General features: G+C 35.9%; 1 protein-coding gene across 4 annotated transcripts in view; it reads right to left on the reverse strand.

The window, feature by feature from the left end:
- Nucleotides 1-5,120: 5,120 nt before the first annotated feature.
- The window catches only part of LOC127633577 (metastasis-associated protein MTA3-like), a 40,260-nt gene continuing 30,904 nt past the window's right edge, over nt 5,121-14,476 (reverse strand). Inside the window, exons 15-20 of one of the 4 annotated variants that reach the window (XM_052112786.1) lie at nt 13,253-13,345; nt 12,965-13,147; nt 11,832-11,863; nt 9,086-9,210; nt 7,675-7,694; nt 5,363-5,503 (exon numbers count right to left, since the gene is read on the reverse strand). In XM_052112786.1, the coding sequence (XP_051968746.1) occupies nt 7,688-7,694; nt 9,086-9,210; nt 11,832-11,863; nt 12,965-13,147; nt 13,253-13,345 (440 nt within the window). In that variant the 3' untranslated portion in view covers nt 5,363-5,503; nt 7,675-7,687. Of the gene's footprint in view, nt 5,504-7,674; nt 7,695-9,085; nt 9,211-11,831; nt 11,864-12,964; nt 13,148-13,252; nt 13,346-14,476 lie in introns of all 4 variants that reach the window. The other 3 variants (XM_052112785.1, XM_052112783.1, XR_007969223.1) reach the window with 3 other exon arrangements.

Here is a 14,476-nt window from a genome sequence, read left to right on the forward strand (position 1 = left end):
GTGAAACTTGTTCAGTTTATGTCATAGTTATTGTATCATTTTATGGTTATACAAATATGTACACTTGTTAAGGTGCTGAAAATAAAATCAGTTGAAAGCGAGAGGACATTTTCTCTTTTTTTATATAGATGTAAACTGGAACTGCAAATCTGTACATATCATAAATGGGTAATTCCTACAATTCAGTGACATTCCGGCTTTGTAACTTTGGAAAAAAAAAACATACATACAAAACAAAACAAAATAAACATATTGTAAACATAAATACTGTATATTGACATTTTAAATTATATTAATTTCCCATATATCTTCCCATAACAGGGTGGACATGTTATGTTATATATATGACTAACACCACAAAATAAAGGAAAACTTTATTTACTACAAATTACTCAAAATAATTTTGCAGAATGGCTGATGTCCACCTCCAGTGTGTGTGATGTCATTTCCAAACATATATCTTCAATGAAACGTCATGGTATCATGACAAAAGGGTGTGCAATAAATCAAGGGACACAAAAAACAAAACCCTCCACTATTAGTGTTAAAATTACACATTTACCACACTTTAATACCTGTTAGTGAGAGAATGAAACACTAAACTCTTAACTGTATGTGGGGGAAAAATAGAAATTCAATTATTTAGCGCTTATTTTTGTTAAAGATGTTTGACATCTGAAAAGGATTTAAATTAATTAAAATAAACTTTTAAGCCCACAGAAGTGTGTAACATTATAAAAAGTCTTTATTCTTTTTAACAAGCCTATCAAAATTGTAATTGGGTGAAATGAAACAATATAAATACCATACATACTTGTAATGGTGACTTAAATGAACTTATCTTAAATTAAACAGAATTGTAGGAATGACCCATATTTACAGGCGCTCCTGTGCGAGACGCCGCTTTTCGTTGAAAACGGCTCAGACAGACACAAAAATGCAGTGTGCGAATGTGATGAACTTGGAATATTCCAGAAAATAATGTCAAGCCTTTAGGCAATCATCCAATTAGCTTATGATAGGCTAATTGGCTAACTGGAGTCAATTGGAGCTGTACCTGTGGATGTATTTTAAGGTCTACCTTCAAACTCAGTGACTCTGAACAATTTCCAAATGTCTGAAGGTACCACTTTATCTGTACAAACAATATTACGCAAGTATTAACAACTTGGGACCATGCAGCCATCATACCACTCAGTAAGGAGACACATTCTGTCTCATAGAGATGAGCGTAGTTTGGTGTGAAAAGTGCATATCAATCCCAGGAGGAAACAGGTTGACAAGTATCTATATCCACAGTAAAACGAGTCCTATATCGACATAACCCAAATGGCTGCTCAGCCAGGAAGAAGACATCAATCTCATAACATTATTTATTGCAGTTGTAATTGCAGTGCACAGGACGTTATGTGCAGACCCATTTGATATTAGGACTGCTTTACTTCTAGGTTGGTTGTTTATGTTTTTATGTTATGGTCATACTGTGAAATAAATGTAATTTAGGGGGGAAAAAAAACAAGGTTGTCCGTGTTTCTAAATTTTATTTGGGTGCATAGGATGACCTGGATGGGTGTAGGATTTCCCGGCCTGAAATTGTGTCCCAGTCCGGCCCTGGCCACCACCACTCTACTATATTTTTCTTGGTCACAATGACCTTTTGATATTGACAACAGAACTACTCATTACTGTTTTCAATACAAATAAATGTTAGCAATTCTCAATTAATATAATTTTAATGTCATTTTGTTAACAATTTATAAATAGGTTCTATTTGTTAACATTAGTTAATGCATTAGCTATCATGAACAATGAACAATATATCTTTACAGCATTTATTAATTATGTTAGTTAATAAAAATAAAATTGTTCATTGTTAGTTAATGTTAGTTCATAGTGCATAAATGTTAACTATTACAACTTTTGATTTAAAAAAATGTATTAGTATATGTTGTAACTAACATTAAGTTCATTAGTTCATGTGAACTACAGTAATGTTGTTAAATAATGTTAACTAATGGAACCATTTTGTAAAGTGTTACAGTAATTTTACTGTGTGGGGCATAAACATAAGTGCACAATATAACTTGCAAAAGTGTGTCAAAGGGCACTGAAAAACAAAATGGTATCGGTATCGGCCAGTCTTAGTGTTAAAAAATCGGAGACCGATATCTGCCTCAAATTTCCTGACCGCTAGTTTAAAGTTTACTCAGTTCTCTGTATTTCCAATTGTCGAAGCAATACTGTTAATTTCACATTGAAATGAATGTCCTGCTGTCCAAGCTTCAGATTCAAGACGTTTGTACTGTTGACATTTCTTGTTAATTCAATGTGTTTTGTAGTAACTTACAGTATTATTCACTCTTCCCATTGCACCTGCATATGAATATAATTAAAAATGTATATTTAATCACATAAGTGTATAGATATGTATATTCTCATACATTGTGCGATATATGAGGCTATTAAATGTTTGCAGTGTAACAATAGGCCTGTAGATGACATACTCCCACATTTTTGAAAGTTTTATGTCAATGTTTCATTTCATCTTAAAAAGAAAAACATAAATAAACCAAATTATTAGTCACCTCAGTGGTGATAAACCTTTAAAAGGCAAAGGATGTAAAGAAAACTCAGATTTTTTTCTTCTAAATTCATCAGTATTTTCCAATGCATTAAGGCCTAAAATGCATTGTCATGTTTTTCTTTCAAAGAATGTTTTTTTCTTTTCTTTTTTCTTTCAATTTTACATATTGTAGGATTATATCTAATGAAACTAAAATGGAAAAGACAGGAACAATTGCTTTGAGGTCAGCTGCCATTTTAAAAACTGCTGTCATGTTAGAGAAAAAGATGGATGAGTTCATGCATGCCAGAGTTTAATACAAAGTCACATGACTTCAGTATATACAGGCAAACCCCCTTTTCAATATTGTTTTGAGAAATTTGTAAGACACATCACATTTATGCTGCTGACACATCTTATTATGGAGGGTGTGCCTTCAAAAGCATTTGACTGTATAGCCTCAATAGGATGGGTTTACCGGGGGGAGTATAATTTGTTGTGCCAAACAATATAATTGAATGCATGGTTCCGAGACACTCTGAAAGGAAAAGTAAATTCATTGGGGTTGACAAAGGAATACCACAAAATACCAATACCATGAAAAAAACAACAACAAAAAAACAAGTATTGTTATGCTTATACTAAGATTGAATTAAATTGGGGACAGTGTAATTTTGCCCATTTAGGTCATATAATGTACATTCTTTTCTGTAATTGATTTTCTGCTTTCATTTACAATATACAAACACTGCTTTTCATAGTGCACAGTCTTACAATCTGTACTGAGATTTTTTATTTAGCATATTTCAGTAAACGTATGATATACAATGAAATACAACATAACTGTATGAGGCATAAAAAAAATCTAAAGCAGCTTATCACTGTTACATGCGATATCAACAGCGTGGATGATGAATATTCCCTCATGCCAAATTTGAATTATGTCAACTTTTGTCATAGGTCAAAGGAGAATTTCTCATTTAAATTCCAGTTAGAAGAAAGACTAGTGCTTAAATGTGCTTTTCCTGTTTTTTTCTCTACTCTTAAGTTGATATGCCAGTCATTTTCTTTTTCAAACATTATTGTGCCAAATGGTAATATTGACAAAAACGTTGTCTTTAATGTCCAGGGGACATGATCTGCAGCAGTGAATTCCATGAATCATTATAGCCAGTAACACAACATCTTCGATTAAAGGATCTATTGAACATGCTCTCAGTTAAACACATTGTTTGAACTGAGGAATAACCAGTAGCTTGCAACATACACTGTCTGAAAATTATGTCCAGTTCTCACTTAAATACAATATAAAACAGCTCACAAACTTGTACTTGTCATTATACACAGAAGATATAGAGAAATAAATGAATCCCTTCATTGCAGAGCTAACTGAAATTACAAAGAGTACACTAATACTTCTCAAAAGAGTCTGTTAAGAGTGGACAGCATCAGATCGCTTTGTTCTGTACATGATACTCATAAGTGGCATGGCCACTTGTGGAACCCTGTAAGTTTAGTCCCTACGGCCTTAGGATTCTTATCAAACATTTGCAGTGCTCAGAGTTGATGTTATAAGTTGCTGCCAGGTAAAAGTGTTCGAGTTAAGCTTGTACTTAAAGGGATAGCCCACCCCAAAATGGAAAATCTGTCATAATTTTCCCATGCTCGTGTTGTTCCAAACCTGCATGACATATTTTCTTCCATTGAACACAAAATACGTTTTTAGGTAGAATGTTAGCCGCAATCACCATTCACTTACACTGCATCTTTTTTCCATACAATGAAAGTCACAAGGGTTTGGAACATCGTGAGGGTGAGTACAAGATGACTGAACGTTCCCTTTAAGAGTATTAAAGGAATTGTTCACCTAAAAATGAAAATTCTCTCATTTACTCACCCTGATGCCCTCCCGGATGTGTATGACTTTCTTTCTGCAGAACTCAAATGAAGATTTTTAGAAGAATATCTCAGATCTTTAGGCCTATACAATGCAAATTAATGTTGACCAAACATTTTAAGCTCCAAAAAGCATAGAAAGATAGCATACAAGTAATCCGTATGTGGTTAAATACAAATCTTCAGAAGCTATACTATTGCTATACAAAAAAGTAACTCCTTTTTCACTCTAAATTTTAACATCAGCAGATGTTTTTTAAATCATAATTTAAAAGCTATACTGCGCTTCCTAGCATCATCTAGTGCTCTGCGCATGCGTTAAACACTAGGAAGTGTAAACTAGCTTGAAGTCATGATCGTGCCTAGAGACTTCAATGGCAAGATGTGCAGTGAAATGTTTTTTACATTTTTGTCTGTTCTCACACAAAATTGATTAGATCGCTTCAGAATTAAACCACTGATGTCTTATGGATTACTTTTATGCTGCCTTTATGTGGTTTTTGGAGATTAAAATGTCTTGCCACCATTCACATGCATTCTTTAAGCCTACAGAGTAGAAATATTTGTGTTCAGCAGAAGAAAGTAAGTCATACACATCTGGGTTGGCATGAGGGTGAGTAAATGATGAGATAACTTTCATTTTTGGATGAACTATCCCTTTAAGTAGAAGCTGTGATCTGTGATGTTTGATTTAAGTGGAGTTATTATTTAAATGCATTATTATTATGTGCATTGGAGCCTTTTGTCCAGAAGAGGAAGCAAATGTACAAGAATTAGAATAAGAGGAATTAGAAGCTTTTTATCAGCCTTTGCAGTGCAGAATGTGGCAGCAGATGAAAAACTGACAGAAAAGGCTGTGGTAGCAATGCAGCCTTGAGTCAGTCATGGATCACAATTGGGCCTCGCATCCGTAAACTGGGGTGAGGGGGTGCCAGTACAGGTATCTGCGCTGGCCCCTGAGGGACTCTACGCAGGCTGATCTGCTCACATGGTTGTCTACACGCTCTTCTTAACTGTGAACGGGATAGCAGCCTCCTGGCTTTCCTGAGAGGAACAAGAGGATGAACAATAATAAATGGTCATTTAGAATGCCATTGTGTAAAACATCCCAGGACAGATTGCATATCACACTTTCTGTATTTTCTTGGGATTATTTGTGACCAAAGTGGATATTTCTACTTCTTCTTTTGTGGAATAAAGACCTTCTCATTATGTCCTAATTCAAGACAGTTTTTGTTTTTCCTAAAATTAAGTTTTTCAATGTATGATTTCCTTTTTTGGCAGCTGTGTTTTTGCCATGTTGAACATGTTGTTCAGTGTTATAAGAATTAGTAAATTAATAAAACAACTATTCTAAGATTCATGGCAATGAATTACAAAGTACATGACATTTTCACTGAAAGTCTTATTTTGTGCAACAAGTTGTGAATCAAATATTAATTTTGTAATCAGTGTTCACACACATTGTGTGTATTGTTAATTCTTGACATGGTTAACAAGTTGTGCACAGACAGGATCTTTCTTAAATATTGTGGCAGGAAAAAAAAAACATCCCAAGCAGAACTAACATGCTTTAACATTACAAGTTTATGTGATCTAACCAGGGCATTTTTGTTTCCAAACCTAATCATTTTAAAGTCCAAATGTCAGTTTCATCAACTGGGAAAATCCTGAACCCGCACTCTGAGCAAAGTCATGATGTTAATTTTTGTTATAGAAACTTCTGGAGGATCTGGGCCTCTAACACAGCACAAGGTAGGTTCCACAATAAGTTTTGGTTATCATGATCACTTAACACCCCAGAGTCATGCCTTATAACAGTGTAATGTAGGTTGTTTTTCATTAAAAAAAATGGTCTGCTATATGCGAAATAGCCTAACAAACTGAGGAACTCTATATATTGTATATGACCTCACAAATGGTGGAAACATTGAGTTTTTTTTCTTTGAATTTCAACATAATTGATTTATTTTTCTTTGTGAAATATAGATGTTAGATCTAGGCTACATGTACACTACTTTCAAAAATGTGTACAGATGTGTTTTTTCAGTGCACAGAAAGAACATAGTTCTGCTCGGCTTGGCGCAGACATAAGAGTGTGTCATTATTAAGCAAAATAACGTAAGTCAACATGGCTTAATGACATAAATTGATGTTCTATTCATGTTTGTGTCCATATAACAATGAGAGTAATGAAAAAATTGTCTGAGTCTTATTTTCATGCAAAATTAATTAGGCCTACATGCATCCACAGGGGACAGCCATTAGATTAGATTGGCCCTAATGAAAGAACTGTGAACTAGGTCTCGAAAAACAAAAGTATGCATTCATTCTTTAATGTGCTGTGCATGTGTACTTGCATTTTTAGCACCCTGCTTTATAAATCGCACTACATTAACTCAAGTACACATTGTGAGTAATTTAAAAGAAACCACCACAAAGCCTGAGCGTAACTGTGATTGTTGAATGCATTTACGCTGATGGATTTGATCACTTTTACAAAGCAACCACAAAAGTTTAATACTACAAATTAATGATGACTGAGTGAGAAATGCTCAAAGGTTGCACTGTGTAATACATTTACAACTGACACAACATATTCTGCAAAATCTACTTTCTGATTTTATTACTATGCTCCTATAGAGTTTCCTGAAAGCTTTATTTCTACATCTGAAGGTAATGCAATTTCAGAAGGATCTGACTGTTTGTGATGGTGTAAAACTGTCTAAATTATTATTATTTTTTTAAATAGGTCAAGCTACAGACCAGAACCCATTTGTCTCTAGGTCTCTTGCCTAGTTAGAGGCTAATCTTTCAGATCTGGGGCCCTAAATTTAGCCTTGTATCCACTAATTTGCTGGAGGCCAGAGGGAGCTGTGCAAGTCATGGCTCATATGGATTTGACTGTAATGGAGAAGCATTTTTCTTACATTTCCTCTGAGCTCCAGCTCACAACTACTTCATTTTAGGCATTTTCTCAACACCAAAGATATTAATACAAAATCTCCTGCTGCTGTGGGCGAGACATTATCACCCCACATTAAGCGTAAAAACTTTACAGGATGAGATGTCAAAAGCCACTTGGGTGCCACTTAATATCATATGCATTGTGTATTGGTTAACCCTGGGTATCATTTGGTCAAACATTTCATACATTTTGCAAGACTCCACAGGTAATGTGGTTTAGCCTTTGTGTACGGTGCGTGCGATCTTACCATGAGTAGGTGTCTAACAGCTGCAGCAACAAAATGAGACAAGCAAACAGTCACTAAAAAGTAATCATAAAAACACTGTGATCCATGATACAATGGGGCAAATCACAATGTGTCCAATTGCCTTACATATTTGGTTAAATACGTGCCATTAAAGTCAGCAGCTTCTAATCCTTTTATATTTCATCTCTATTGACTGAGAATTAACAGTGGATAACTAGTTAATCTTTTCTTCATATTACTGAGAAATTAAGTTGACCGTGGAGGAGGGACATCTTTGACCAGGACTGCATTTCCCAAAAGCATCGTAAGATTAGGTTAATCGTAGAGACCAATGGTTTCTATGAGCTACTTAGGCTTACTATGCTTTTGGGAAACCAGCGCAGCTCACTGAAGTTACTCTACCTCAGTCTTAGGTTAGAGGGACATATTCAGAAAGCATATCCACAAAGGATCTGTATATTTGATCTGGCATTTGTGTTATATTGTAAAGTTACCTGTGGAGTCTCTAGATTAAAGTCAACATGAAATGCCATTTGCACACTTTTTATTGCAGTAAAAGATGTATTTCTAAGTGAACCAGGAAATTCAATGAGAAAATTGTAGGTCAGGACATTTTTTTTATCCATTGGGAAACAATTGGTTCTTGTAAAGTGGGTGTTTCATACCAGAAAGGAGCCAGATGGTTGAAGGGGAGAGGTTTGAAAAAGTAAAAGAGGTTAGCTGAACAAGTTAATTCAGAGGCAGAACTAGTTATTACAATTTAATAAATATTTGGAATATTTTTGTTATCACTGTTGAATCGTGCACAATAAGACCAGAAACATGCATAAACGTGGTACGTTTTGATTTCATGTTGACTTTAATACAAACCTCAATCTGAATCAAATCTTTCATTTTGTATTCAGTGTTCCGTCCAAGCCTGGGATCACACACATTATGTGTAATGTTAATTTTAGATCTTTGTTACTAAAAGTGTCCCTGGCATCTGAGATTGACTGACCCATCTCCTACTTTGACAACTCCAGTTTAGACCCTCTTACCCGTCATCATCAATGGGTATGACCAATGCAGTAATTACAAATGTGTCAATCCTGTCACCAAGATATTTCACTCTTAGGTGAAGGCTGAATCAAACGGATGGAAACTTAATCAGATGTGTCATGCCATCTTTGGGGATAATCTCTGCAGGTGCCAATCATGGAGGAACAAGGTAAGGGATGCTTTTTGACATGGAGTGTGTCTGCCCTGCTGTTCTCTATCAAATTTGCCTTTGGGCTTCAATGCATGAGGGCACAAAAAGTGTTTTTCAGTGCCTCTCCTTGAACAAGGCACACAATGACAAGTTTGGGTTTGAGGATTGAGATGCCATGGGAAATAGAGCCAAAATGGACAGAGATGTTGCTTTGCACACCTTGTCTCTCGGGAAACTAGAAAGAAACTGTCATCCGGGGCATCAATCCAGTTGGGTCGTCTTTTACGTAGCATCAGGCCACTGGCACGAAGGTTGGAGCTGCCAGTACTACTTCCATTGTGCTGCTGAAAGAGGGAAGGTGAGGGATATCATAAACTATTTAACCCCTGTGCTCTGTTGAGTGACTTTACTGTTACAGTTGAAGTCAGACGTTTACATGCATTTAAACTCAGTTTTTCACCATTCCTGACATTTAATCGTATTAAAACATTTGCTGTCTTAGGTCAGTTAGGATCACTACTTTATTTTAAGAATGTGAAGTGTCAGGATAATAGTAGAGAGAATGATTTATATCAGCTTTTATTTCTTTCATCACATTCCCAGTGAGTCAGAAGTTTACACTACTTAGTTAGTATTTGGTAGTATTGCCTTTAAATTGTTTAACTTGGGCCAAACATTTTGGGTAGCCTTCCACAAGCTACTTAATTAAGTTACTGGAATTTTGGCCCATTCCTCCAGACAGAACAGGTGTAACTGAGTCAGGTTTGTAGTCCTCCTTGATCGCACACACTTTTTCAGTTCTGCCCACAAATTTTCTATCAGATTGAGGTCAGGGCTTTGTGATGGCCACTCCAATACCTTGACTTTGTTGACCTTAAGCCATTTTTGCACAACTTTGGGGGTATGCTTGGGGTCATTGTCCATTTGGACCTTGTGACCAAGCTTTAACTTCCTGGCTGATGTTTTAAGATGTTGCTTCAATTTATCCACATCATTTTCCTTCCTCATGATGCCATCTATTTTGTGAAGTGCACCAGTCCCTATTGCAGCAAAAACCCCCACAACATGATGCTTCACGGTTGGGATGGTGCTCTTCGGCTTGCAAGCCTCACCATTTTTCCTTCAAACATCATGATGGTCATTATGGCCAAACATTAACATTTACAGAAAGTAAGATCTTTGTCCCCATGTGCACTTGCAAACTGTATTCTGGATTTGTTATGGCAGTTTTGGAGCAGTGGAATTTTCCTTGCTGAGCAGCCTTTCAGTTTATGTCAATATAGGACTAATTTTACTGTGGATATAGATACTTGTCTACCTGTTTCCTCCAGCATCTTCACAAGGTCCTTTGCAGTTTTTCTGGGATTGATTTGCACTTTTCACAGCAAACTACATTTATCTCTATGTGACAGAATGCATATACTTTTCGAGTAGTATGATGGCATGGTGTTTATACTTGCATACTGTCGTTTGTACGGATGAACACGGTACCTTCGGACATTTGGAAATTGCTCCCAAGAATGAACCAGACTTGTCTAGGTCCACAATTTGTTTTCTGAGGTCTTGGCTGATTTCTTTTGATTTTCCCCATGATATCAAGCAAAGAGGCATCCACGGGTACACCTCCTAATGACTCCAATTAGCTAATTGAATCAGAAGCTAATTGGCTAATTGCTTAAATGCTTGACATACTTTTCTGGAATTTTCCAAGCTGCTTAAAGGCACAGTTAACTTAGTGTATGTAAACTTCTGACCCACTTGAATTGTTATGTAGTCAATTAAAAGTGAAACAATCGGTCTGTAAACAATTGTTTGAAAAATTACTTGTACTGTAGATGTCATAAACAACTTGCCAAAACTATAGTTTGCTAATTTGAAATCTGTGGAGTGGTTAAAAAGTTGTAATGACTTCAACCTAAGTGTATGTAAACTTCTGACTTCAGCTGTATATTTCACACCCCCGAGGCCACATTGATGTATGTATAAAAAATAATAATAGTAATTTCTTTGATAAGTTCCTCTGACCAGATCAAAACCTTGTAGACAGAAGTTATTGAAGTTTTAAGCATTTGTTTTAACACAAAATAGGCATGTAATTTATTAGATTTTTAAAAAAATATATAATCAGTTAAGATTAGGAAAAGTCCTAAGGAATCAACCTGATACTTCAAATGTTAAGTATGTTTTATGAGCAAGCAAAATATATTTGGCCTTGCAAAAACCTACGTTTGCTGTTCAGTTTATGCTTCAGCCATTTATGACCTTATAAAGGAAAACCATATTGTTTACATTACCTAATCCATTATCGGTTTATTAGGCATAATGGGTATAAGATTGTGCATGTAAATGCACTCATTGTGATTGGAATGACACTTAAAATGTACAAAACAAATCTGAATAAAAAAGCATTTTCTTATCTGCGTGTCTTAGGTCTTAGGGTGTCCAGAGAGGGCTTGACCTATAAGTTTTGTATTTTCAGGCATAAACATAATATCTATGGTGATAAAAAATGAAATAAAATAAAAAAAAACAATTCAGGCAATAAAACTTTTATACATTTTCTTTAGGTTTTGGAATGACAGGCCAAAGATGAAGTAAGGTGCAGTCAACTGTATTTACATGCCCCCAGTCCTCCTATAAATAAACGTAAATATAGTCCCATAAAGTGACTGCCTTTGTGTTTGCTAGTTAGGCTGTTTATCACTTCTCATTTCTATTTTACCCAGCCGCAATAATCTCCAAGAGTTGATGTTGAAACTGTCACCAGAACAACTTTAGAGCATCTGCATATGAACATTTTATAAGATGTTATTTCTCTCTCTTCTAATTTAAGCAACACAAATCACATGATCTGTTGTTTTCCAGAGCAGCGAAAACACACCAAATTAAATATTTAGAGAAGTCTCTGCTTAAGCGTAACCCAATATCTGCACTGACACCAGTGAATCAAGTCATTGATACTTACCAGAATGGGTCCCAGAATATGAGCTGAGTTATCTATGACAAAATGTTTTGAGAAATTAGTGATAATATAGTGATAAATGTCATTGCCTTAGACAACAAAATCAAACCAAGAGGCATCTTTTTCATTTTTAACCAATTGGTCCTAAGGAAAATTATAGTGGTTTCATTTCTCCTCAAGTGTAACCACAGGTGTAGATTACATTAAAGGAATAGTTCACCCAAGAATGAAAATTCTGTTATAATTTACTCACCCTCATGCCATCCCATATGTGTATGACATTCTTCTGCAGAACACAAATGAAGATTTTTAGAATATCTTAGCTCTGTAGGTCCATATATTGCAAGTGAATGGTGACCAGACCTTTGAAGCTCCAAAATCACATAAAGGTAATTCATAAGACTCCAGTGGTTTAATCAGTGTCTTCTGAAAAGATCTAATTGGTTTTGGGTCAGAACATATGAAAATGTAACTCCTTTTTCACTGTACATCTTGCAGTCTCTAGGCACGATCATGATTTCAAGCTTGATTACACTACCTAGTGCGTGATGCATGCGCAGAGTTCTAGATGGTGCTATAAAATTTAATCAAGCTTGAAACATTGATCGCCAAGGAGACTGCTGATGTTGAGATTTATAGAGAAAAAGGGGTTATATTTTGGTCTGGTCTTATTTAAAGATTATGGATTACTTTTATGCCGTCTTTATGCGATTATGGAGCTTCAAAGTTTTGGTCCCCATTTATTTGCATTGTATGGATCTACAAAGCTGAGACTTTAAACTTTGAAATTCTTCCAAAAATCTTAATTGTGAAGAAAGAAAGAAAGAAACATCTGGGATGGCATGCTGGTGAGTAAATTAGAGAATTTTAATTTGGGGGAATTTGAATCCCTTTAATACTCTTAAAGGGATAGTTCACCTAAAAAGGAAAATTCTGTCATTTTTCCTTTTTCAATTTTTTAGAAGTTAAATTTTGTAAAGGTTTTGCTTAAAAATTTGGTTTGTGCAGTCTTTCTTTAAAATAAATGCCACTTGGTTTGTCATTTTGTTATATAATGCCATACTGTACATTTTTAAGTGTGTCTTCAGTATTCAACTACTTTTTGTGGTTACTGTGTGTCAGTAAGTGTGAGCCACCTTGTCCTGGTGCACCAACCCTCCTCTCTGTGGACTCGACCCTGCTATGGTGATGGTAGCTCCGTTTTCCCAACATGCCCAATGGACCATGGCTGGGAAGAGAGGAGAGCAGGCGTCGTGGGGGCTGCACCTGCAGGCCAGGGGTACGGTGAGGCCGTTGAACATGAGGTGCTGGATGAGACTCTATAACAACAGAATATGAAAAAGTTACAGCAGCATCGAGTTACAGTAGGCTATGTGACCATATACATGGCAAGCTTCAGATAGTGCTAATATTATGCAGCTCACCAAGAAACTGCAGGACGCTGGTCAGGGTGCTCCTTGGGGAGGATTTGGGCTTCATAGGTCGCCCTGTCATGCCCTCTGACACCCGGATCATATCTATTTACAAACCAGCAGTATAGAACAAACAAATGGAGACGGCCAGGTCAATGAGCAACAAAAAGTAAAAGAGAAACATTCTCAAACACACACACACAACGTGAGGCATACTGAATAGGTCCGCTTGATGGATGTTGTGGTGATAAACCACCCCTGTGGTGACTAATCATTCTTAGCCAACAACGATTTTCACAGGAGCAGCAAGGACAGTCAAATCCCATTTGCTGGGCTATTCGTTCTTTAGTGAACATATATCTTCTGCCCTGAACTCCAGAACATTGATCTGAACACAATGAACCCATTTCTTCAATGCGTTTTAAAATTCATTCAAACTCTAAAGGAGCTTAAAGTTCTTTGAAACCATTCTCTTTATGCATTTCTTCTGGTTGTCTTGGCAAACCTTGAGAAACTGTATTGGAGATGTACTGATATAACTTAAATTCATTATCTCTTCAACAATACATCTAATGTGGGGAAGAAACATATATGAAGTGGGTGATGCATTATCTACTGACATAAAATCCATTCTTTAAATTGAATAAAAGCTCAGTGGACATCTGTGCCTTGGGCAAAGAGCTGAAATAGGAGCTGAAAAAAGATCTGTGGGATTTTTTATGTGTGTACACAACTGTATGCTGATTTTGTCTCAAAGATCAATTATAAACTGAGTTTTGAATAGCACAAATAACAAATGTTTTAGTATTATATCTTCATCTTCAAATTCTCATTTAAGTTGCAGGTGTGTTGAATAAACTTTGAAGCTGATGTGTGAGATTCTCCCATTTCCCCATCCTAATATACAGTCAAATATACACAAGCAATGTGTAGGTTGACTTCTTCTAAAAGTGTAAACAATGGCTCAACCAATGCTGTGAACGGGGCAATCGGTTTATACAAACAATGGAAGAGGATGTTTCCTAACATCTCTTTAAAAACAAAGTTTTGCAATTCCATTTGGTGATGCTAATGGCACAGAAATTACACACTCCAGCTTTAAAACGGTAGTATGTAACGTTTATATAACAGTTTTTATTTCTTTCTCCTGTTACAACTTAATATGCAGAGACATCTATAATAAGCCATTTGTCCGCTAATTTTCTCGAAAACTGAAACCACTGTGTCTGTTTGTTT

Source organism: Xyrauchen texanus, chromosome 40 (genome assembly GCF_025860055.1).
Source record: "Xyrauchen texanus isolate HMW12.3.18 chromosome 40, RBS_HiC_50CHRs, whole genome shotgun sequence".
NCBI classification, from domain to species: Eukaryota; Metazoa; Chordata; class Actinopteri; order Cypriniformes; family Catostomidae; genus Xyrauchen; species Xyrauchen texanus.